General features: G+C 40.8%; 1 protein-coding gene across 2 annotated transcripts in view; it reads left to right on the top strand.

Annotated features, from left to right (window-relative positions):
- HDX (highly divergent homeobox) overlaps positions 1–27200 on the top strand; it is a 110815-nt gene that overhangs the window by 20770 nt on the left and 62845 nt on the right. For both annotated transcript variants that reach the window (XM_054716030.1, XM_054716034.1), the window contains one exon: positions 18846–18899. In XM_054716030.1, the coding sequence (XP_054572005.1) occupies positions 18846–18899 (54 nt within the window). The remainder of the gene's footprint in view (positions 1–18845; positions 18900–27200) is intronic.

Raw genomic sequence — 27200 nt, forward strand, 5'->3', positions numbered from 1 at the left:
TTTTTCCTGTTTTATATTTAATTTATTTATTTTCTATTTTTATTATTTCCTGCCATCAGTACACTTGCGGCACAATTTGTTATTGTTTTTCTATTCCCTACAGGTGTAGAGGTAGATTACTTATTTGAGATCTTATTTTTTAATGCTTTTTTTTTGCTATGAACTTCCCTTTTAGAACTGCTTTTGCTATATTTTATAAGTTATGGTATGTTGTGTTTCCATTTTCATTTTTCTCAAGAAACTTCTCTGTTTCTCATTTAATTTTTTCTTCGATATATTGGTTGTTCAAAAGAGTTTTAATTTCTATGTGTTTGTAAATTTTCTAGGTTTTTTGTTATTTATTTCTATTTTTATTCCATTATTCTCAGAAAAGTTACTCGATATGATTTAAATCTTTTAGAATTTGCTAAAACTTGTTTGTGTTATAACATATGGTTTATCCTAGAATATGTGAATTGTGCACTTGAGAATGTGGATTCTGCTGTTGTTATATAGAATGTTTTGTATATGTCTGTTAGACCATTTACTGTTGCTGAAATCCACTGTTTTCTCATTGAATTTTTATCTGGTTGATCTATCCAATGTTGAAAGTGTGGTATTCAAGTCTATAATTATTATTGTATCACTGTTCATTTCTCCTTTTAGTGCTGTTACATTTTGCTTTATATCTTTAGATGCTTCACTATTGGGCACATAAATCTTTATAATTATTACATCTTAGTGTTAAATTAAACCCTTTATTTTTATATGATTTTTTTCTTTCTTACTATTTATAGGTTAATATCTATTTGTCTGATGTAAGTATAGCTACTCTGGCTTTTTAAGGTCCCCATTTGCTTGAACTGTCTTTTTCCATTCCTTCATACTCCATCTATATGTATCTTTAAGCTAAAGTTACTCTTTTGTAAGCAACATATTATTGGATATTGTGGTGTTTTTTTAATCTATTTAACCAGTATATGTCTTTTTATTAGAGAATTTAATCAATTTACATTTAAAGTAATTATTGATGGGTAATAAATTACTACTGCCATTTTGTTCATTGTTTTCTGGTTGTTTTATAGATCCATTGTTCCTTTTCTTTATCCAGCTGTCTTTTTCTGTTTACATGTCTTTGATAAGCAGTATGCTGTGACTTCTTTGTCGTGTTATTTTTTTGTAATTCCTAAAAGATTTTCCTTTGTGGTTACCATGAGGCTTATTTAAAATATCTAAAACATATTTTAAAGTGATAAAAGCATAACATCAACAGAATTTTTATATTTTAGATTTTTATTTCTTCTTCTCATCTCACTTTAGGTTATTGCTGTTACAATTTACATGTTGATAATATTGTGTAACAAAACAAATTAGTATATTTGTCATTTTTAGTATGTTCATTTTTAAAATCTATTTCTATTTTATTAATTTATATTTATTGTTGCAAGTATTACAAATGTTGCCTTTGTTTGTGTGTTTTTTCCCCATCCACCCTGTACCAACTCCTCCCAGGCCTTCACCATTCTATTGTCTGTGCATGGATTATGCATATATGTACCCCAGTTAATCATTCCCCTCCCAAACCCACCCCCGCATTCCCTCTGAAATTCATAAGACTGTTCCATAATTCTGGATCTATTTAATCCATCAGTTTATTATGTTCATTAGATTCCACATATGAGTGAGATCATGTGATACTTATCTTTCTTTGGCTTATTTTGCTTAGCATAATACTCTCCAAATACATCTATAGTGTTGTAAAAGGTAAGAATTCTTTCTGTTTTACAGCTGTGTAGTATTCCATTGTGTAGATGTACCACAGCTTTTTTATCCACTCATCTGCTGATGGGCACTTAGGCTGTTTCCAAATCTTAGCTATAGTAAATTGTGCTGCTATGAACATAGGGGTGCATATATCCTTTCTGATTGGTGTTTCAGGATTCTTAAGATATATTCCTAGAAGTGGGATCATTGGGTCAAATGGAAGTTCCATTTTTAATTTTTTTTAGGAAACTCCATACTGTTTTACATCAGTCTGCATTCCCACCAGCAGTGTACTAAGGTTCCTTTTTCTCCACATCCTCGCCAACACTTGTTGTATGTTGATTTGTTGATGATAGCCATTCTGACAGGTTTGAAGTGAAACCTAATTATTGTTTCTTTTCAAATTAAAGTTTTATTGTTGAAAGTATTACATATTTCCCCTTATTCCTTATATTGACCCCTTCTAGCCTGTCCCTATCCCCCAATGCAGGCTTTCACCATCCTATTGTCTGTGTCCATGGGTTATTCAGATATGCATACAAGTTCTTGTGAGATCTCTTCCCACCCACCCACCAGTGAATTCCTTCTGAGATTCCACAGTTTGTTCCATGCTTTTATGTCTATGCATCTGTTTTATTAATCAGTTTATTTTGTGCATTAGATTCCACATATGAGTGAGATCATATGATACTTGTCTTTCTCTGTCTGGTTTAGCATAGTACTCTACAGGCCTCTTCATACTGTCTCAAAAGGTAAGAGATCCTTCTTTTATAGTGCTGCATAGTATTGCATGATATAAATGTACCACAGCTTTTCATTCACTTACTTACTGATGGGCACATGGGCTGTTTCCAGATCTTAGCTATTGTAAATTGTGCCGCTGTGAACATAGCGTTGCATACATCCTTTCTGATTGGTGTTTCAGGTTTCTTAGAATATAACCCTAGAATGGGATCACTGGGACAAATGGCAATGCCATATTTATTTTTTGAGGAAAATTCTTACTGTTTTCCATAATGGTTCAGGGGTCTGCATTCCCACCAGTGGTGTATTAGGGTTCCCTTTTCTACACATTCTTTCCAGCACTTGTCATTTGTTGATTTGTCAATGGTAGCCATCCTGACAGGTGTGAGATGATACCTCATTGCCATTTTAATTTGCATCTCTCTGATGATCTGTATGTTTGCTTTGGAGAAGTGTCTATTTAGGTCCTTTGCCCATTTTTTAATTGGATTGTTTGTCTTTCTTTTGTTAAGTTGTATGACTTCCTTATATATTTTGGATGTTAACTGATTATAAGATGTATCATAGCCAAATATGTTATCCCATACAGTGGGTTCCCTTTTTGTTTTGTTGATTATTTCTTTTGTGGTGCAGGAGCTTTTTATTTTTATGTAGTTCCATTGGTTTATTTTATCCTTCGTTTCTTTTGCCCTAGGAGATATATCCGTAAATGTAATGAGATGAAAGATGTCTAAGATTTTGCTGCCTATGGTTTCTTCTAGGATTTTTAGGGTTTCACAACTTACATTTAATTCTTTTATCCATTTTGAATTTATTCATGTGTAATATGTAAGTTGCATTAGCTTTTTGGGGTCCTTTTTGGTTCCATATAAATTATTGGAGTATTTGTTCTAAATCAGTGAAATATGCTGTTGGTATTTTAATAGGGATTGCATTGAATCTTTGGGTAGTATGGACATTTTAATGATGTTAATTCTACTAATCCATGGACATGGTATATTCTTCCACTTGTTTATATCTTCCTTTATCTCTTTTTTCAATGTCCTATAGTTTCCTGTGTACAAGTCTTTTACCTCCATGGTTAAGTTTATTCCTAAGTATCTTAATATTTTTTTTTGCAATGGAAAATGGAATTGTTTGTTTAGTTTCTCTTTCTGACAATACATTATCCTATATCAGCAGTCCTCAAACTATGGTCTGCGGGCCACATGCGGGTGTTTTTGCCATTTTGTTTTTTTTTACTTCAAAATAAGATATGTGCAGTGTGCATAGGAATTTGTTCATTTTTTTTTTTTAAACTATAGTCCGGCCCTTCAATGGTATGTGGGACAGTGAACTGGCACCCTGTTTAAAAAGTTTGAGGACCCCTGTCCTATATAATAAAAGACTAATATGCAAATCAACCAAATGACTAATGATGCATACTGACCACCAGGGGGCAGACACTCAATGTAAGAGTTGCTCCCTGGTGGTCAGTGTGCTCCCACAAGGGGAGCGCTGATCAGCCAGAAGCCCTGAGCTGGGCTCATGGCTTTCGAGTGCAGTGGCTGCAGTGGAAGCCTCTCCCGCCTCCTTAGCTACTGCAGGCTTAGACTCTAAGCCATCAGTCGGACATCCCCTGAGGGCTCCTGGACTGCGAGAGGGTTCAGGCCGGGCTGAGGGATCCCCCCTCCTCCCGAGTGCATGAATTTTGTGCACTGGGCCTCTAGTTGGTGTATAAAAATACATTCAATTTCTGGGTAATTTTGTATCTTGCTACATTGCCAAATTCCTTTATTAAATCTAGTAGCTTTTTGTTGGAGTCATTAGGGTTTTCTATGTACAATATCATGTCATCTGCAAATAATGAGAGTTTTAATTCCTCCTTTCCAATTTTCTCATGCTGTTGGGCATCTTTGCCATTATTTCTCTGAACTCTATGTCTGAATGAAACAACAGAGACTAGAATAATAAGAAATCAATAAAGCAATTACATAAAGATAAATGAAAAAAGAAAGGAAATAGAAAATATAAAACAGAAAAGATAAGTAAAAATGAAGAAAAAAAGTGAAGTGGCATTTGTTTCAGCAGAGTTTAGTGCCCCATGGGGGATCCCTTTGGATCCTACTCTTCTGTTCTGTCTGCCACTTCTGGGCTTCCTGTGAGCTATTTAGTACTAACTACTTTCAGAAACTGTCCTCCTTTGTCTTTCAGCAACCTACTTGAAGTTCCAAGAGCTCCACTGATCCACCTTTTGTCTCTGTCTCCACAGAACTTGGCTGCAGGCAGGAGGTGCCAATCTGCTCTGTAGTTTTGTTAGCAGCTTGGGGCCCAATGCTGGGTCAGCAAACATCCTTTGTTCCCAGGGCTCCTCCTCTGCTCATCTTTGCCTGCTATCCAGCTGTCAATCTTAATCACTCAAGTCTGTTTCTGAAAGAGCTTTAGGCAGGGGAGGTGTTGTTTGGCTTTCAGGGAATATAGTGGGTGTGTTTCCCTCTCCCATAGCTATTCCACTTCATGTGACCCAAAAATATTACTCTGCCCTGGGCTGGACAGAGATCCTTGTATGGAGATCAGCGGGGTCTGCTGGAAACCTGGAGTTTTTATCAGTTCTCAGGTGTGGGGAAACTACCAGTCCTTGTCCTCAGGATAGTGGGGCAGACAGCCCCTCCCCTAATTCAGTCATGGATGCTCCCTGAGGCTATTCCAAACCCATAGGCATTGCCTCTGTTTTTGTTTTCTCTGAAAATCTCAGAATTCAGGGCTCCCGAAGGTGGGACAGGCTGTATCATTTAGGGCAGGTTGTTTTTTTTTTTTTGTTTGTTTTTTCCTTTTCCTGCCCCTTGTCTACTGGGAGTTGCTACTTCTCTCAGAAAAAATGGCCATTTCAGTTTGGGGGCCTAGGACCAAATACACCTGGCTGCTGCTTGTCCACATCTCCCTGCAATGCTTCCCACCCCAGCCTTTCTTTAGACACCTTGAGTACATGTATCTTGCACCAAAGCTTTGGGTGAGTAGCTGCAAATAAAAACTCTTGTGCTCTGAGTTAAAAAACAAAAACAGCAACAACAAAAAAACAAAATTGCAACTTTCTCTCTGACTGGCTCAGATCTACCAGTTCCAGGCTCCATCTGGATCAGCAACCCTGCTGCCTTTCATGGCTGGATGTCACATGGACCATGGGTATCGGCTCTGGTGCTCCAAACTGTGGACCTAGCAATCCCTCCTCAGTGTCGGCCTGCTGGCCTGCCACCCCTGGGAGCTGGGTCAGTTCCTTTCAAAATCTCACCCTTTCTACTGGTCTCCAGGTGTTTTCTGTCCTTCCTTGATGTAATTCTCCTCCTCAGCTGGACCTCAGTTGGTAATTACAGGTGAATGTTCTCCAATTTAGTTGTATTTCCAGGTGCATGACAGATCTGCCTATTTGTCCACCTTTTTTGTTTTTTCTCTCCTGGGCACTCCATTTTTTAACTTTTAAACTAGAATTGTGTGTTATGCACCACTATTGCCATATTATAGAACCTAAATTTTACTATATGTTTACAATTACACTACCTCTTTGTGTTTTATATTAATCAGCTTTCTTTTACTTCTACTCAAAGAACATTCTTTAGCATTTCTTGTAAGACAGGCCTGATGGTAATGATTTTCTCAGCTTCTGTTTGTCCCAGAAAGTCTTTATTCCTCATTTATTTCTGAATGACAGCTCTGCTATGTATAGAACTCTTTGTTGACAGTTGTTGTCTTTCAATATTTTGAATTTGTCATCCCATTCTCTCCTGCCTGCAAAGTTTATGTGGAGAAATCCACCAATAATCTTATGATGATTCCTTTGTATTTAAGTTCTCTCTTTTCTCTTACTTCTCTTAAAAGTCTTTCCTTGTTTTTGAATTTTGACAAGTTATAGTGTGTCTAATGTAGCCCTATTCAGATTAATCCTATTTTAGGCCCTTTGGGTGTCTTGAATCTGGATGCCCATTTCTCTTCCCAAACCTGGGCCATTATTCCTTTAAATATACTTTCTGTGTTTCTCTCTTTCTCTACTCCTTCTGGAATTTGCATAATGTTAATATTGTTTCTTTATTCGGGTTTCATAATTCCTGTAGGTTTTTACCACTTTTTCATTCTTTTTATTTTTATTTTGCTCCTCTGACTTTAGGATATTTCAAATACCCTATCCTCCAGATTACTGATTATTTTTCCCTGCATGGTCAAGCCTACTTTTAAAACTTTATTGAATTCTTCAATTTATTGTACTATTATTTTTCAACCTAAGATTTCTGGGAGTTTTGATAGTTGCTATTTCCTTGTCAACCTTCTATTTGTTCATGCATTGTTTTCTTAATTTTGTTTAGTTTTCTGTCTGTGTTTTCTTAATATTCACAAAACTTCTTTAGATAACTATTCTGAATTTTTTTGTCTGACAATTCATAGATATCCATTTTTAGGACAAATTATTGGAGCTTTTTTTGTTCTTTTTGTGATGACCTATTTACCTGATTCCTCATTATTCTTGACTAGAAGCCCGGTGCACGAAATTCGTGCACGGCGGGGGGTTGTCCCTCAGCCCAGCCTGTACCCTCTCCAATATGGGACTCCTGGAGGGATGTCCAACTGCCCGTTTAGTCGGACATCCCTCTCACAATCCAGGACTGCTGGCTCCCAACTGCTTGCCTGCCTGCCTTCCTGATTGCCCCTAACCGCTTCTGCCTGCCAATCTGATCACCCCCTAACCACTCCGCTGCCAGCCTGGTTGATGCTTAACTGCTCCCCTGCCAGCCTGTTTGCCCCCAACTTCCCTCCCCTGCTGGCCTGGTCACCCCAAACTGCCCTCTCCTGCAGGGTTGATCACCTCCAACTGCCCTCCCTTGCAAGCCTGGTCCCTCTCAACTGCCCTCCCTTGCAGGCCTGGTCCCTCACAACTGCCCTCCCTTGCAGGCCGGGTGCCTCCCAACTGCCCTCCCCTGCTGGCCATCTTGTGGTGGCCATCTTGTGTCCACATGGGGGCAGGATCTTTGACCACATGGGGGCAGCTATATTGTGTGTTGCAGTGATGATCAATCTGTATATTACTCTTTTATTATATAGGATAGAGGCCTGGTGCACGGGTGGAGGCCAGCTGGTTTGCCCTGAAGGGTGTCACAGATAAGGGTGGGGGTTCCCTTGGGGTGTGGGGCGGCCTGAGCGAGGGGCCTGTGGTGGTTTGCAGGCTGGCCACACACCCTGGCAACCCAAGGGGAGGCCCTGGTATCTGGAATTTATTTTCCTTCTACAATTGAAACTTTGTAGCCTGTAGCGGAGCCAAGCCTGCTGCTCCCTCCGGAGCGGCAGCCATTTCTGTGGCAGTTAATTCACCTTCTACAATTGAAACTTTGTAGCCTTAAGCGGGTGAGCCTGGCCAGGGTGTGTGGAAAGCTTTGCTTCCCCTGTTGCCGCCGGCAACCCTGGCCTGCTCTCTCAAGCTCCATTCTGCCGCCATTTGTTTGAATTTGTTTACCTTCTTATAATTGAAACTTTGTAGCTTGAGTGGAGGCTTAGGCCTGCAATGGCTATGGAAAGCTTGGCTTACTCTGTTACCTGGGAAACCTTGCTCTCTCTGGCTGTAGCCATCTTGGATTGGGGTTAATTTGCATACTTGCACTGATTGGCCGGTGGGCGTGGCTTGGCTGGTGGGCATGGCTTATGTAGCGGAGTGATGGTTAATTTGCATGTTACCACTTTATTAGAGAGGATTCCTTATGTTGGTATATGCACTTATGAATAATGGGCTCCTCTTACAGACTTTATAGGTCCACTTTGGCAGACAGTTATTCACCAGTTAACCCAGTTTGTGCTTCTGGTTGTGTGTTCTGATGATGTCTTTGTGCAGGTAGAACCTGCTTTTGTGTTTATTTGGAAGCAAGTCTATTCTTCCAGCTCTGAGGAATGGGGATGGAGGAACATTTGAATAAGACTGCTGGCTTGGTTTCTAACCCAAGTGAGGCCTTAATATGGATTCTGGGGATGCCTGGATTCTCTGATCAGGTTAGCAGATGATTGGGCCTGGATTATATATTCCGTAGCAGATGATGGTCAGAATTAGCTTCCCTTCTCTGGCAATTCAGCAGGATGGGACCAAGGACCTGTATTGATTATTGTTTGGGGACCTGAATCAGGAAAGAGTGTGTGCTGAATGAATCCCTGAGTTAGTGAGGCACCCAGTTTTGCTCTGCAGCCATAGGAAACCATGGACTGTGCTGTTTGTTCCAGTGCCACTGTTTACAGTGCTGTTGATTGGGTTGTGCAGCTTTCTGTATGCTCTTAGTTAGGTTCTCTAGTAAGAAAGACTGAAGGCTGTATTAAGTTATGAGCAAGGCTACTAATTAGATACCCTGCCTATGCATGCAGGAGAGTCAGATTTAAAACTACTAAAACTTTGTTGTCTTAACTCAAACCAACCCACACCCCAGTTCCATGGCTGTACTGGCTTTTCTCTGAAAATGATTGGCTTTGTCTAATCTTCTCACAGCTTAAGTGCTACTGAGCCACACATCTTTCAGTTTTTTTTCTGCCAACCCTTCTGGTCAAATGAAGCTGAAAGACACTATACAGTGGGTGGGACTATGTCAGTTTCCTTGCTTGGGCAGAAGAAAGAGGGGCTGCTCTAGGCTACTCTCAATTTCTCAAACAGGTTCTGTGGTCAGAAGGGGCTGGGGACCAACTTCAGGATTATCTATGAATTAATCATTCTGCTTTGGCATGGCCCTGGAAGCCTCCATACCTGGTACAGGATTTATTCTGGGGATGATCTGCTCTGCTTATCGGCCTATATGCTTGAGCTCCACTCACTCAGTTTTGAGGATAGTCACCGCCCTTCTGGTCAAGTGGGACTAGAAATCACTTTCTACATTGAGTGTAGCTATGACTGAGCACCTAGTTTGGTATGGGAAAACCTGGCTTTAGGGTCAGAAAATTCTTCTATTGTGGATCTGAATCAAACAGATCTGTACCATGTTGAGTTCCCTGGTCTGAGTGTATCCAAGTTGGTTCTAGAGATGAGCAAAGCTACTGGGTGAGATTATTATTGAGACATTACATTTATGTACACAGTCTGCCAAGATCCATGTGTAAACCTCTACTCCTTTCTCCATCACAATCATATTCCCAGGGGCCAGACCCACAGATTCCCCTGAAGTCCCTATGATAAAATCTCAAAGTAGTGGCTCCCACACAGCATCCCACAGTGCTGAGGGAGGCTGTTTACCCCCTCCAATTTATCTCTCTTTTTTTTTTTTTTTTTTTGGAGAAAACAGGGTCAGTAGAGATTTTTTCTATGGTGCTGCTCTATCCTGGAGAAGAAGCAGTGTGGTCAATGTGTAGCTACAGTTATTACCTTTCTAATGCAGTCTGTTTTGGTCTCTGAGGTACAGAGGGTACTTTATTTTTTTAATTCTTTATTGTTTAAAGCATTACTTGGTCTACTTTCCCCCCTGCATTGACCTCTCCCCAGCTACCCCACACCCAAGCAAATTCCCTCACCTACAGGAGGTACTTTAGCCTCACCTTTGTGTTCAGGTATTTTCCTAGTCATGTCCTTGAATAGATGTTAGCTGTTCTTCACATGACTTTCTCCTTCTACCTCTTCTCTCTGTTGTAAGGGTACTAGTCATTGGATTTGAGTCCCATCTGAATAAACTGGGATAATGTCACCATTTAATGCACTACAGTATATCTACCTAAATTTTTCTAAATTTTGTTGCTCTTTAAAAAAAGAAACATTTGTTTTCATTGATTTTTCTATTGAGTTTCTTCCATTCTTTATATTCCCTCCCTACCCATTTATTCCTTTAATTTGATCTTCCTTTGCCATTTTTTAAACCAGATTGTTTGTTTGTTGTTGTTGAATTACAAGGGTTCTTTATAAATTATGGGTATTAGCTCCTTATCAGATATAAAATTTACAAATATATTCTGCCATTCCATGGGTTGCTTTTTTGTTCCATTGATTGTGTCTTTTGATGCACAATAGTTTTAAACTTTGATGTATTTTCTATTTTCCCTTTGTTGTCTATGCTTTTGGTGTTATATTTTATTTTATTTTCCTTTTTATGGCATTTATTGGGGTGACACTGGTTAAAAAATTATACAGGTTTCAGGTATACAATTCTACAGCACATCATCTGTACACTGTATTGTGTGTTCACCAAATCAACTCTTAGTCCATCACCATTTATCCTCCCTTTACTCTCCTCCACCCCTCCCTTTCTCCTCCCTCAGCAGTCACCATACTGTAGTCCCTGTCCATGAGATTTTTTTCTTTTTTGCTCATTCCCTCTACCCCTGACCCAGCCAACCCCCAGAAAGTTAGTCAGCCTGCACTCTATGAGTCTACGTGTCTGCATTTTGTTCATCAGTTTATTTTGTTTTTTAGATTCCACATATCAGTGAAATCATATGGTACTTGTCTTACTCTGGCTTATTTCACTTAGCATAATGCTCTCAAGGTCCATCCATATTGTTGCGAAGGGTAATATTTCCTTCTTTTTATGGCCAAGTAGTATTTCATGGTGTCATATTTTAGAAATTATTGACAAGTCGAATGAAACTATTTTTCTGTCTTTTTCTAATAATTTTATAGTTTTAACCTTTACGTTTAGACTTTTGTTTCATTTCATCTAATTTTATATATGGTATAAGGTAAATAGTCTTTAGATATAAAGTGGGTCTGTTATACTATAGTTGAATCCTGTTTTTTATTTTAATCTGTCTTTAATTTGGTAATTCAATCCAATTACCCTTAAAATAATAACTGACAGCAAAGGACTTACTATTGCCATTATAGGTGTTATTGTTTGTCTGCCTTATGTTTTTTCTCTAATTTTCTCTATTACTACCTTATTTTCTGTTTGATTTAATTGAAATGCTTCTTTTGGTACAACAAGGAGACATGTGCAAAGAGAAGACATAGAACCATGATTTATGTTAAGAATACAAGTCCCATCCAGGAAGAACTATAGCTTGATAAGAGCAATAAATATTTTGCTGTTTAAGGAGCTGAACTCTGAATATACATGTCATAAGACATTTCATTTCAATTGTATAAGTACATTTAGGACTTAAAGCTAACACTCAACAATTTATTTTCCTAAGTTAGTAAATAATTTCTATATATACTTAAATGTATTTTTTACACGAGTAGAATTAAGATATTTTATAATGCTAGAAAGTATAATTTCAGGAGATAAAGATTTGTATTTATATACTCCCTAGGACCTTTGGATTAGAAGATAATCATTCACATATTAATTTATATTGTTTTACTTATATCTCTGCACTTTTTTAAAACAGCTAGAATTTTTAGAATCAGCATTGTGAAATCAGGTTTGTTATGTTATGTCTGAGTACTTTTTATCGTTTACTTGAAACATCTTGGAATTCCAGGTTTTCTGATCTTAATTTTTTGTGAAATCAGGTTTGTTATGTTATGTCTGAGAACTTTTTTTTTTTTTTTACAGAGAGGAAGAGAGAGGGATAGAGAGTTAGAAACATCGATGAGAGAGATACATCGATCAGCTGCCTCCTGCACACCTCCCACTGGGGATGTGCCCGCAGCCAAGGTACATGCCCCTGACCGGAATCGAACCCGGGACCCTTGAGTCCGCAGGCCGACGCTCTATCCACTGAGCCAAACCGGTTTCGGCATGTCTGAGTACTTTTTATCATTTACTTGAAACATCTTGGAATTCCAGGTTTTCTGATCTTAATTTTTTGTGGTTTGAAAAAGTATAACTACTAAAATCATGTAGAAAAAAATCTCAATTAGCATTTGGTTGTCAACTATAGTAACTTTCCTGGCTAGTAAAATTTTCTAAACACTAGTTTCATATTACTTAATAGAAGAAAACGTCATGTGCTTAGAAAAAGTGTTAGATGCTTGGCCAAAAGTTGTAGATTGAAATTACCAATTGTAAGGCTTATTTACTTCTAAAAGTTTTTCCAGAGTAGAGAGAAGAGGGGTGGTGGATATTTTAAAATAAGGCACTACATCTTTTCTCCTTTGCTCCTGAACACATTGTTTTCAACCTGAAGCACCTATTCCCCTCCTCCCACTACCTACTCCATGTAACAGAGCCTTGTATATTTCCACTCTTGGCCTTTTGTTAAATTTCAGCAAGTGAAGCTAGTGAATAATGAAGGCTCAAGTGAATTCAACCAATAAATTTATTGATTGCCTACCACATGCCCAGCCATGCCCTCTGTGCACTATACATCATAATTGAAAACATCTAGAAAACACTGCTTATTAAAACAGAATTATTGATAGGTTTTAATGCTCAACTGATAACAAAACAACTGACAGAAAGTTAAAACATTGATTTATGAATCTCTTACTGCTGAACTTTGCTGAAAGACATAGTTATTGTCTGATTGTTTTAGTCAATCAAATTTCATTTAATGACATATTACTAATATATTTTGTTTTCCTGACTCACATAAAATTTATTTCACATAAGAACTTTAAAAACCCCCTAAACTTGTCTTAAATATTTTAAATAGAATATCCAACATATGTGTAGAATTGTCTTTATAATAGAACAAATTTTTGAAATCAAACAAATGCATTTTTGTGTATATCTCCTCTAACTTTATAAAAATAGTTAGACTAAATTGTTTTAAACATGATATCGTGCCCTTAATAAGCTCATAGCCTAGCAGAAATATTTTTTTAAATATTTTTATTGAGGTATTATATGTGTACATATCTTACTATTACCCCCCCCACCTCACACCCACACATGCCCTCCCCCCCCCAGAGTTTTGCGTCCATTGTTTATGCTTATATGCATGCATACAAGTCCTTCGTTTGATTTCAAAACTCCCCAACCTTTCCCAAACTTTCCCCCTGTAATTTGAAAGTCTGTTTGATGCTTTACTGTCTCTGTATCTATCTTTTTGTTCACCACTTTATAATGTTCTTTACTATCCCTAAATGAGTGAGATCATGTGGTATTGTTCTTTCATTGACTGGCTTATTTCACTTAGCATAATGTTCTCCAATTCCATCCAGGTTGCTGCAAATGATGAGAATTCCTTCTTTTTTTATGGCAGCATAGTATTCCATTGTGTAGATGTACCACAGTTTTCCGATCCAGTCATCTGCTGATGGGCACCTAGGCTGTTTCCAAATCTTAGCTATTGTAAATTGTGCTGCTATGAACATAATGGTGCATATATCCTTTCTGATTGGTGTTTCTAGTTTCTTCGGATATATTCCCAGGAGTGGGATTACTGGGTCAAATGGGAGTTCCATTTTCAGTTTTTTGAGGAAACTCCATACTGTTCTCCACAGTGGCTGCACCAGTCTGCGAAATATTACAGCAGAATTATATTTAGGGTCTAAATTATATAAAAATAAATATAGTAAAACTTCTTTAAATTTTTTATATCATTTATCAAAGTAACTATATAGATGCCTTCCTATGAATATGTAACAATATACAGTAATGTGTATATATAACATACAATTAATATTCTAATATATGGTATCTATGGTATCTATTGTAAGTATAATTTTTCATGAGAAAGATAAGCATTGATAATTGGATTCACAAACCTTAACTATCCACATAATGTGATTCCTGTTTATATTCAAATAAATGTATCTACTATTAGCTAAGAGTAGCAGATTTCCATTAGGCACTTCCTTGCATTTACATTCAGTTTTATGATGTCCATAAAAAGACTACTCCAGTAATCAACAGACTGTCTAGTTTTCTTCTATCTCATGCACAAGATTTTTCCTTAGAAATATGTTTTATATTTCTCAGTTTCTACCTCCCCTAATTTAGTTCCAAGCCTGGATTACCTACCTCTTGACTAAAATATTATTAAAGTTTCTATACTTGTTCAATTCAATATACACATTTAGTCAAATTAATCATCCAAATGTATAAAAATACAATTCTGATTATATTACCCATTTGATTAAAAACTTTCAATGGCTCCCTGTATTCTACAGAATCTATATATATAAAAGCCCAGCGACTGAACAGCAGAATGACCAGAACGACCGGTCAACCAGTCCCTATGACATGCACTGACCACCGGGGGCAGACACTCAATGCAGGAGCTGCGCCCTGGTGGTCAGTGCACTCCCACAGTGGGAGCGCTGCTTAGCTGACCAGGATGAGTGGCTGCTCCCACAGCAGGAGCAGCTGCTAGCAGGCCCAGGGTGAGACCGAATCTCTGAACCTATCAAATAACTGAGACAATCCAGACTCTGGCCTGACCCCACCAGCTGATGCAGGCCTTCTAATGTGTGTTCTAGAAAGAGCACGGGGAGCTGGCATAGGCGGATGGCAAGAGGGGACATGAATGTGGACAACCCAAGAAGGCTGTCCTGATGGCTGAGGATCCTGGAGCACAGCTGCTCTGAACATCCTCAACAGTGTCACCGACCTGGCATCACACATCAAGGACATTCACCGAGTGCAAAGCTCTCTGCCAGGTTCCTCCAGGACATAGAACATGCCTTTACCCAAGACATTACCCCGAAATATCAGCTCAGACTAATTTCCTCATTCAGCAGCCGCTCAGAGGGCGGTCCACAGCCACTCAGCTGACCAGGATGAGCCACGCCACCCAACCAGTGCACAAATTCATGCACTGAGCCTTTAGTTAGATATAAATGTACTTTGTATTCATGGCCTTCACAAAGTGACCCCTAACTCCCTTTCTAGTTCTAGTTGAACTGACAATTCCCAAAGATACTTTATCCTTTTACTCCACTGTACTCATACTACTCTTTTTCCCCAGAGTGCTTTTTATTTCTGCCTATCAAAATTCTTCTCATCTTTTAAGACTTGGCTAAGATATCAATACTCAAGTTGATGCAATTTTTCCATATCTTGATTTTCTATAACACTTCATTTATTGTACCTCCCTTAAGACACTTATCATAGCTTTCTTTGTATTAAAGTTACTCATGTACCTGTCTTATTTTTCCCTCTCAGGTCATAGGTCTTGCCCTCCAGGAAGTTATGTTTTACCTATCTAAGTTTTATTTCATTTACAACACCTCGTACAGAAGAGATGCCTGATAAATATTTGAACAGAATTCAAATAAGTTAACTTTGGAAGTTATCTATACTTATTGCAATAATGTTCAATTTGTCAAAAAGTTTTTGAAGTCCTTCACAATTGTTTTAAGGGCCTGTGGGATTATTTTAAAAGCTTTCAGCGGTGACAAATCTTCATCATTTGAGGGAAAATTTGATTTTGGAAAGTAAAATTTATTCTTAGTCAGGTTTAGTGAATAATATAAATGTTCAATCTGGGCTGTTATATTTTCAGTTATTGAAAAAGAAATATGAAGTAATGATACAGAATCTCTGGATGAGTTATGAACAAAAAACTCCAAAAGGAGAGTTCCCTAAATGATTTCAATAATTACAATATAATTGTAATGACTTTATAACTTTCTAAGTTTTCTAGTTTGAAGCATACAGTACTCATTTGAATGTGTGAGTTATAACATATTTGTCAAATGCATCTTGACTCTATGTAGATTAATTTTGCAGTTTTCTAAACTAGGATGTTAAAAATGTATTTGGAATTTAAATATTATTTAAACAAGAAGTATATTTCCTTGCTAATTTGAAATATTGTGTTTTATAGTTTCTGGTGAAGGAGAAACTTTGCCATCACTATCACACAAAACAAAATTTCCCAAGTTGATGGGAAACATATTTACAGTAATTTGAATCAAAAAAGCTTACAAATTCAACTACTATACCTGGGTGTTCTGAGTTTTACCAGAAATATACAGAACTAAAAAACAGATTCAAAGCCAACAATAGAGGGCTATAAAACAAAAAAGTGAAAATCATCTCTTCACAAATCTCATGGAATTTATAGCATTGGTATATTAATGTGGTTATGGAAGTTTTCAATTTTATTCATTGCATACAATTGGCTTAAGCAAGAAGCCACATTTTATATTATTAAAATGTATAGTGTCTATCTTTAAAGAAATTACATTAACCATTTTTATTATATGTATTATTTTACATGTAAGTTTTTAATAGTTACTGGGTCTCTTGTAATTCATTTGGTTTAACATGTTTTCTCTAACAACTTTATATAGTCAGTTTAAACATTATCCTAATAGATGGGAGTATGTGAAGAGATAGTCCATAATGGTTGGATATCTCTATTATTTCAAAAGTATATTATATGATTATTTTAGCAGCATTACCTCCTTCATTGAGTTTAGCAATCAATTTAGCTTATAAACATTATATCATATACCAATTATTGGTGGGAAGACAAGACACTATATATTTTAAAGAATATTTCCATAGAAATTTTGTTATCACTCTCAGTTCACTATTTTAAAAATAAATTATTCAAACTTCATGACCCTCAGTGATTCTAGTTAATTGACATTTTACTGTAGTGGTATTTTAACTTGAGTAAATATATTTTTAAATTTTTCTTAAAAGTATTATTTGGAGTTTACATCAGTGTAGCCTATCCTTATCATATTGGTGTATTTTGAGCTCAAAGTAAAATGGCAAGTATAGTGGCCAAGGACGGTAATCCTATCTAATAAAGGAGTAATATGCAAATTGACCATCACTCCAACACACAAGATGGCTGCCCCCATGTGGTCAAAGATGGCTGACCCCATGTGGACACAAGATGGCCACCACAAGATGGCTGGCAGGGGAGGGCAGTCGTGGGCGATCAGGCCAGCAGGAGAGGACAGTGAGAGGGACCCAGGTAGGCAAGGGAGGGCAGTTAGGGGTGATCGGGTCGGCAGGGGAGGGCAGTTGGGAGAGACCAGGTGTGAAAGGGAGGGCAGTTAGGGGCGACCGGGCCTGCAGGGGAGGGCAGTTAGGGAGGACCAGGCTGGCAAGGGAGGGCAGTTAGGGATTACTGGGTCAGCAGGAGAGGGCAGTTGGGGGTGACCAGGCCAGCAGGGGAGGACAGTCGGGGGAGACCAGGCCTGAAAGGGAGGGCAGTTGTGGGCAATCAGGCCTGCAGGGGAGGGCAGTTAGGGGTGTCCAGGCCAGCAGAGGAGGGCAGTTGGGGAGACCAGGCCAGCAGGAGAGGACAGTTGGGGGGGACCCAGGTCTGCAGGGGAGGGAATTTGGGGGGGACCAGGCCTGCAGGGGAGAGCAGTTAGAAGTGACCAGGCCGGCAGGGAAGGGCAGTTAGGGATGACTGAGCAAGCAGGGGAAAGCAGTTGGGGGGGACCAGGCCTGCAGGGGAGGGCAGTTAGGGGCAACCAGGCTGGCAAGGGAGGGCAATTAGGGATTACATAGCCAGCAGGGGAGGGCAGTTAGAGGCAATCGGGCTGGCAGGGGAGCAGTTAGGTGTCGATCAGGCTGGCAGGATAGTGGTTAGGGGGTGATTAGGTTGGCAGGCAGAAGCAGTTAGGGGCAATCAGGCAGGCAGGCAGGTAGTGGTTGGGAACCAGCAGTCCTGGATTGTGAGAAGGGTCCCAGATTGGAGAGGGTACAGGCTGGGCTGAGGGACACACACCCCCGGTGCACAAAATTTGTGCACTGGGCCTCTAGTAATTTAAATAATTGACAATATTACTTTACTATTTACATTGACTGATCACTTCTTATTAGTAGGCATAATATTAATTCATAGGCTATGACTGAATATAATTCATCAAACCTAATAAATGCTTGATTGAATACCACTTAGCAATATTGATTTTCCTTATCAGTTTCTCAGGAGGTATGCGTCTGAGAAGGAAGGAGAGGGCAAGTGAGAATTTGGAGTACTCCAAACCTTTGTGTGTCCCAGGAAAAAAGTATGACAAAGTACAGGCTAACCCTAGCCATAGTTCATGGAATCAGCTTGGTCTCTATAACAATCCCCCAAATCCAACTGGAGTAGTATCTACTTCTGTGGCAATGCTGACATAGTAAGCTGTTGCTCAGTATTTATTTGCCTTAGTAGTTTCTGCTTAAAAATAAACTTAAATTTATGTAGGATGAATAAATCTTGAGACCTAATATACAACATGATGACTACAGTTAATAATTTAATTATTGTAACTCATCTCACAGGACACTGCAATTTTATTTATAAAAAATATTATTGTCCATAGATTTCCAAACCGTACTTCCAGGCCTCAACAATGTCCCATAATGTGTCTTGAATTTTCAGGGGAACTATGCACCACTTCTAAAATTTCCCCACCAAAGAAGGCCCTTTAAATCTGTTGCATTCAGTAAGGAAACAGAATTGTCTAGGTGGGGAATATGCTCTGAATGAAAACTTATCTTGAAATCTTATATGAATTTTTTTTGTGTTGATCAGCTTTCCAAGTCAGAGTAATGCATGCCTTACTGAGATTCCATTTGTTGTTTCCACAGATTTCAGGAAATCTAACTGTGCCTTGGATTACAGGGTGTTCTAGAAAAAGAGCAGTAAGTAATCTTTCATTTAAAGGAATAAATGTGTTTTCTCCTGTCGTGTTAGTAGGAATTTCATTGAGAAAACTATAATAATATTTGTAAAGTTGGCAAAACTGAACCTCAATAAGACTGCATTATCTCAAAGAATATATTTTGTGATCACATTATTTATACATACTACAAAAATAACAAATAAAATGCAGTAATCAGCACACTAAATAATCTTTGAGGAGGTTTTTGCAGTTTTAAAAAGTATTCAGAGATAATTAATAAAACATCATACCTTTTTATTTCTAATGAACCCAGTTAATTTGATCATATAATTGAATTATGATTGATATAAACATCTCAGTCAACATTAAATAATCTATATTAGTAGTAGTGCACTTTGGTATTTACCAGTGATGAATAATTAATATTTTAACAATTTTGTTTTTACGATATAACTTTTGTGATGTTTATAATATGAATATAACAGAACTACATTGAAGTTGTGTTTTCTCAACAAAGCCTTCTCAGTTGGTGTGTAGAGGACCAAAAATCTGCATTTAACAAGTACATCAGGAAATTTTGGTGTAACTGGTCCATACATGGGAAATTATTAAAATATTTTAATATACAAGAGACAAGAATAGACATTTAGAAAGAAAACTCAAATTATTGTATGTTAGATAGGTTTGGGGATAATAAAATGGAAGCCAGGACAGTAGTACTGGACAGGATTATATAGACTCCTTTTTTATTTTTTCCCCACAAAATAGAACTATATACCATGCAAGTAATATAGGAGGCCACCAAAGTAGAATTGTGAAGGATGGAAAGAAAGCAATTGGTTAGGGACTCCAAGATTTGGAGGAACTACATGGTATTTTGTCCCCACAAAATGGCAGAAAGTGACACAAGCTATGCATCTAATGACCCCTAACTTAACAACTGCATAAAAAATAAAATATCTAGGAATAAATTTTACCAAAGTGGTAAAAGACCAGTACTCAGAAAATTATATGACTCTGAAGAAAGAAACTGAAGAAGCTACAAATAAATGGAAGCATATACCTTGCTCATTGGTAGGAAGAAGTGAAAGCATATACCTTGCTCATTGGTAGGAGCCCTCGGGGATGTCCTCAGGGGAGCGAGCCTAAGCCAGCAGTCAGACATCCTTAGCTCTGCTATGGAGGCAGGAGAGGCTCCCGCCACTGCTGCTGCATTTGCCAGCCATGATCCCATCTCAGGGCTTCTGGCTGAGTGCCACTCCACCTGTGGGAGCGCACTGACCACCAGAGGAAGCTCCTGCATTAAGCATTTGCTCCCTGGTGATCAGTGTGCATCATAGTGACTGGTTGTTCCACCATTTGGTTGATTTGCATATTAGCCTTTTATTATATAGGATGGTAGGGACTGACAGAGGTCAGAGGGGAAGGGGATGGACATAGACAAAAGTGTGGTGATGGCCAGAGGTGGGGGGGCTGGGTTGATGAGGGTAAAGGGGAGTAAATGGGAGACATCTATTATAGTGTCAACAGTAGAATAAAAACAACAATAATATACCACTACACTACACACCTATTAGGGAAAAAAAAGATACATTATGAACTATGTATTTACTACTTTGATAAAATTAAAAAATTTAACAAGAAAGAATTTTGTTCAGAAAGGAGTGTTGTTGAAATGTTTTGGGTTTTTTTGTTTTTGTTTTTTTCTTTTTATGGCAAAGCTAAGGAAGCTTCAGAGCCCCTGTGAGGGCTGGATTTGTTATGGGAAATAGAGCAAACAAGTTGCAACCAGCAGCATTTTGGATAACCTGCCTGAAATTATTTAAAAGAGAAAGGGACAGCTTCCCCAAGCCTACAGTTATTTGTAATTTATTTTTTATTCTAAATGAAGTCAGTTTTGAACCTTATTAAAAAAAATCCCCACCCCCCCTAAAATTAGTCCTTCAGGTTCAGTAAACTTTAGGCCTCACAAAACCTGGGTTAGTCCCTGAGGGTTGGGGTCCCCAAAGGAGTTTGGATTCATTCATTATATTTATTTGCTCCTTTTAATTCTTGTTCTAGAGGGAGAGTGAGTACTGTTTTTTCCTCGGTAATTTTTATAATAAGAATTGTATTGGAACCTGCTCCTTCTTTGGCTGTTTACAGGTTTACCTTACCAGGAACTCACAGACTTTAAGCCCTTTGAAGATAAGGACAGAGCTGTATTGTGTTTCTATAATACAGGCACAAAGTTAATACATCTTTTATAAATATTTGTTGAAGAAACTGAAAAATTTCAGTGCCATAAGGAATTACTTTTTCTACTGCTCCATCTCTTTATTGAGACTTTTGTGCAAAGCATAAGGCTGAGGGGATGAGCATGTAGAGTGGAGTAAAGTTGCTTTTTCCAAATCTTAGATCCTATGCTTTGATTTTACATAGAAGATGCATTTCTGAATGACATTTTGAATTGAGTATATTAGATTTTGCTAATATCAACTCCCTTTGCTCATAGAGATTATTTTTAATGGTGTTTAAACATTTCATACTATGAGGTGCAAAATATTTTGCTTATTTCAAGAATCTTTATGCATTCTTTCTGTAGTAAAGTGGATTACCAACATGCTAAGTCTGTTTGGGGGGTTTGCTTAAAATGGGCCAGTCCCCTAGATTTCTCCTAGCAATATATACTAAATTCGGTTCTAACAATGACTAATTCACACACCACTGTTGGACATAACCATTTTTTTGGTCCCTTTGCTCCCACAGCACCTGCTTCAATCAGAGGCAGTGTCTTGACCCTCCATGACCTCTTTGTCATGGCGACCACGAGGCATCTACTGCCTGAGGCCTCGGCAGTCAGCCGGGAGTTGACCTTCCCAAGATGGCGGCAACCCTGATGAACATGTGTCAGGGGCGGGGTCCCCTCTACAGAGGCAGAGCAGGGAGGCACACAGGGAGAGCTTTCAGGCAGGCCAGCTGAACAAGACAGAGTCGTACCGACAGCTTCCCTAGTCCTCTCCTCCCGTGCCGGTAGGCTGATGGCTGAGGGGAGTGGCAGCCATTGGTGAAGCTGGGTATGGGCTCACAAGGGTGGGGAGCCTGAGGCACCAGTCCTGGCTTGTTGGGCAGGCACTTCTTCCCAGGGTTTCGGAGGGTGTTAGGGGTGGAGATACACCCCAGCCTCTGTGCTGGGATTGAGCTGGAAAGGAGGGAGGCTGCCCCCTCCTTCACTGCTGGGTGGGACATTGCAGAGGAGAGGTTGTGGATCCCTAGCCCAGACCCACAATCCCAGGGGCAGATCATGGGCTCAGGTGCTGCCGAGGCCACCAGACCCTTGGGGGCAGAAAGGAACATCTGGGCCTGCCCTGCAGCAAGTCCCTGGCTTGGGTGTCTGAGCAGCAGGTGGGCAGCAGGTGGCAAGAGTAGACAGAGAAACTGGCCCCGGGTTGGATAGTTGAGGTGTGCAAAACTTCTGCCTGGGCAGTGCCAGGGCCATGGAGTTGTGGCAGATAACAAAGCGCAGGAATCTGAGGTCTCAATGCTGGCACAGGGGTCTGAGAACCTGTCGGGGTGTGGGATGTGACTCTCCTGCCTCCACCTGGCATGGGCTCCACTGTGCTGCTGGCAGGGGGAAGGTAGGGGCTGGCCCAGCACGAGCCACTTGCTACTTGCCACCCACCGCAGCTTGCCAGTCCCCTATGGGCTGGGGAGAGGCGACCGGTCGGTCCTTTGTTCATCCTGGTCGTGATGGACACTGACTTTCTATATATATAGATTTCTCCTAGCAATATATTTTCTGCAAGGGAAACAAAAGAAAAAAAGTAACAAACTGAGACTACAACAAACTAAAAAGTTTTTGTAAAGCAAGGAAATCATCAACAAAATGAAAAGATAACCTACTGAATAGAAGAACATATTTGCCCATGATACATCCTTAGTAGTTAATATCTAAAAATTTTGAAGAATTCAACACTAAAATAAATTCAAATTGAAAAATCAACAGAGGACCTGAAGAGACATTTCTCCAAAGAGGACATTCAGAAGGCCAATAAACATATTGAAAGATCTCAACAACACTAATTATCAGATAAATGCAAATTAAAACCACAATGTCACCTCATACAAGTTAGAATGGTTGTCTTCAATCAATCAACAAGCAATTACGTGTTGATCTAGATGTGGAGAAAAGGGAATCCTTGTGTACTGTTGGTGGGAACACAGATTGATTTAGTTACTGTGGAAAGCAATATGTTGCTACTTGAAAAAAATAAAAATGGAACTGCCTTTTGACCCAGAGATTCCATTTCTGAATATTTATCCAAAGAAACACCAAACACCAATTCAAAAGAATATATGCACCCCTATATTCATTGCAGTGTTATTTACAACTAGAGGCCCGGTGCACGAAATTCGTGCATGGGGCATGGGGGGTGGGTGTTCCTTAGCCCTGTCTTGGCCTGCAAAGACGCCAGCATCCCTCACCCTGGCCTCTAGCCAGAGGTTCCTCCCCTCCTTCTGCACAGCCTCTGGGAAGATGCTTGTCCTGGGGCCTCCTCAGGGCCCTGGCCCACGACGCCCTGCAGTTCGGGTACTCGGGGGCTTGGGCTTTCAGGTCTAGCTTCCTCACCTGGCATGGTGAGCATCAGCTGCCATGGGAGCCTTGCCTTAGGAGTCACCCCCTTAGACCATACTACTTACGAGTGTGTGTGTTGGGGGGTGGCCTCGGTGGCAGTGATTTGATGTCTGTAGCAAACCCGCTGACACCCACCACCACGGCGCCACAATGGTCCCGTCTGGACTGCTGGCAGGGGGCTTCCAGTCTGTGACTGGGGCTGATAGTCTGCGACTGGGGGCTGCAGGTGGAGGACCCCGGCACCCATGGGGCTGTCAGCATCAGGAACTGGAAAGATCCATTTTTCTGGTTCCTCCCCTGCCGTGCGGATGCTGAGCTCTGGGCCCCACAGGCCCATTCACTCCCGCTGCACAGCCGGCCAAGGCAGGGACATGGGCAGGCGGCCCCGGAGGCCCGTTCACTCCCACTACATGGCCGGCCGGGGCAGGGATGTGGGCTTGCTGCCCCAGAGGCTCCTTCTGTGCCGCAGCACAGCCATGGCGCAGAAGCTGAGCTCGCGCCGCCGCTGGCGACGCAAGCTCAGCATCCCGCCGGCCCCAATCGGTCCCCGCTCAGCGGCACGGCAGCCGATCATGCCTCCCGCCGGCCCGATCAGCCACCCTGGCCACCCCAAGTCCCGCCCCCCGTGCCTCATGCCAGCCCAATCGTGGGTGTAGCGGAGTGATGGTTAATTTGCATATTACCCTTTTATTATGTAGGATAGCCAAGATATGGAAGCAACTAAGTTCCCATCGATAGATGAATGGATAAGAAAGTGTTGGTACAAATATACATGGCATATTACTTGGCTATTAAACAGAATGAAATATTACCATTAGTGACAGCTTGGATGGACCTAGAGGATATTATGCTATGTAAAATAAGTCAGTCAGAGAAAGACAAGTGTCATATGATTTCACTTACATGTGGAATCTAAAAGAACAAAATAAACAAAACAGAAACAGACTCATATATAAAGAGAACAGACTGATGTTACCAGAATAGAGCATGTTTGGAGAACTTGAAGAAAGGGGTGAAGAGTTTAAGAAATACAAGTTGGTAGTTACAAAATAGTCCCAGGGATGTAAATATAGCATAGGTAATATAATTAATACTAAGGGCCTGGTGCAAGAAATTCATGCATGGGGGGGGGTTCCCTCAGCCCAGCCTGCACCCTCTCCAATCGGGGACCCCTTGGGGGATGTCCGACTGTGGGATCAGGCCTAAACTGGCAGTCGGACATCCCTCTCACAATCCAGGACTGCTGGCTCCCAACCACTTACCTACCTGCCTGATTGCCCCTAACTGCTTCTGCCTATCAGCCTGATAGCCCCCTAACCGCTCCCCTGCCGGCCTAATTGATGCCTAACTGCTCCCTTGCTGGCCCGATTGCCCCCAACTGCCCTCCACTGCTGGCCTGGTTGCCCCCAACTGCCCTCCCCTGCCAGCTTGGTTGCCCCTAACTGCCCTTCCCTGCAGGCCTGATCTCGCCCCCAACTGCCTCTGCCTGCCTGATCACCCCTAACTGCCCTCCCATGCCGGTCTGATCTTGCTCCCAAGTGCCCTCCCCTGCCAGCCTGGTTGCCCCCAATTGCCCTCTCCTGCTGGCCTGATCTCACCCACAACAGGCCTCACCTGCCGGCCTGATCTCACTCCTAATGGCCTTCCCCTGCCGGTGGCCTGATATTGCCCTCAACAGCCTTCCCCTGCCGGCCTGATGTCACCCCTAAGTGCCCTCCCCTGCTAGCCTGTTCACCCCTAACTGCCTCTGCCTTGGCTCCCACCACCATGGTTTTGTCTGGAAGGAAGTTGGACGTCCAGAAGATGGCCATTCGACCTGGTCTAATTAACATATTACCCTTTTAGTAGTATAGATAGATTATATAGGATAGGATTGCTTAAATGGGGGGATGGGAAAGTCTTTTTCAGCAGGAGGAGATGCTCTTGGCAGACAAAAACACATAATCCCTATATCTGGACTGATAGCCAGCCATATGCACTATACTACCAAACTGGTCATGAAAAAATTGAAAAGCTTTCTTACACCTTATACCAAATAGCTGTTGCCCTTAAAACCCCTCTCTCCTCAGCCCCCACCTTAGGTTCTTCCTTCGAAGTTCACCCAGATTAGGTTCTGATTGGTTGGTTTTTATGCCAGTCAGTGTCAAAAGCTCCACCTCCTAGGCAGCCATTGGCAACTCGCACTTCATCCAGATTTGGTTCTGATTGGTCAGTTTCTATGCCAGTCAGCATCAAAAGCTCCGCCTGCTAGGCAGCCATTGGTTCCTGGTACTTCACCCAGATTTGGTTCTGATTGGTCAGTTTCTATTCCAGTCAGTGCCTCCAGGCCTATCTCTGGGCCTGATCAAAGAGGCGGGGCTGATCAGCAGCCCCAGAGTAGGCCCAGAGAGAAACAGGCATGATTGCTGGCAAAGCTGGGAGAGAAAGAGAGAGACAATGGCTGATCAACAGCTGCCATGGAGGCTGGGGATCAGACCCTGTCTCTCTCTGCAGGCCTCTCTCTGGGTCTGATCTGCAGCCCCCTTGGCAGTCAGTGCTGGGTAGCTCCACTGGCACTGACTTCCAGTGTTTGGTGGAGCCTTGGTCATTATGGACCCTAGCTCTTTATATATATAGATTGTAATAACTATGTAAGCTATCAGTAGGTACTAGACTTATTGGGGGTGATCACTTCTTAAGGTATATAAATGTCTAATCACTATGTAGTCCACTTGAAACTAATGTAATATTGTATGTCAACTGTAATTTAGAAATGGATTTTTAAAAGGATTTTAATAGTTCTCATTTTTAAGGGATTGTTTTTGAGTACAAATACATAGTTCAGTTCTACATTTAACTGAGATACATAATTAAAACACAAAAATTTGCTCTCCAATATCAGTTTAGTCACCTAATTTTATTTTTAAAAGGGGAGCAAATAACTCGTTTTCTAGAAATGTCCTTGAGGCTGGTGAAGAGGCCAAAAGGTTTCTGTTGTGTTGCAATAGTGAAGTTTATACAATTATCTGGTCACTTGAATCAACCCTCAGGTTTCACCTTGATTTTCAGTGTTACTGGAACATTACTCTTTTCACAAAATCAACAATATATTTGTTTAATATGTCTCCCTCACTTGAGCCAAGGGTTAGGCTGTGGTATGTCTTGTAAAATGAAAGTGGCTTTAAAGTTCAATAGGAAGAAAAAATGATTTAATCTTCAGACTTCCTCAGGGAAGAACTTAATATTTCTCCCTATTCTAAATGGGTATTCAGTTATAATGCTAATTGATTTTTATTACTTCACTAGAGGCCTGGTGCATGGAATTCATGCATCAGGGGTCCCTTCAGCCCAGCCTGCACCCTTTCCAATCCGGGACCCCTCAGGGGATGTTCGACTGGGGATCAGGCCTAAACCAGCAGTCATACATCCCTCTCACAATCCAGGACCACTGGCTCCTAACTGCTCACCTGCCTGCCTGCCTGATCGCCCCCAACTGCCCCCTCTCCAGTCTGGTCACTCCTAACTGCCCCCCCCACCGGCCTGGTTGCCCCCAACTGCCCCCCTCTGCCAGCGTGGTTGCCCATCACTGCCCCCCCTACCTGCCAGCCTGGTCACCCCCAACTGCCCCCCCTGCGGGCCTGGTCGCCCCACACAGCCTGCTGCTCAGTCGTTTGGTTGCCCCTCACTAACCCCACTGGCGGCCTAGTCGCCCCACATCCTGTCTGT

This window comes from Eptesicus fuscus, chromosome 1, assembly GCF_027574615.1.
Source record: "Eptesicus fuscus isolate TK198812 chromosome 1, DD_ASM_mEF_20220401, whole genome shotgun sequence".
NCBI classification, from domain to species: Eukaryota; Metazoa; Chordata; class Mammalia; order Chiroptera; family Vespertilionidae; genus Eptesicus; species Eptesicus fuscus.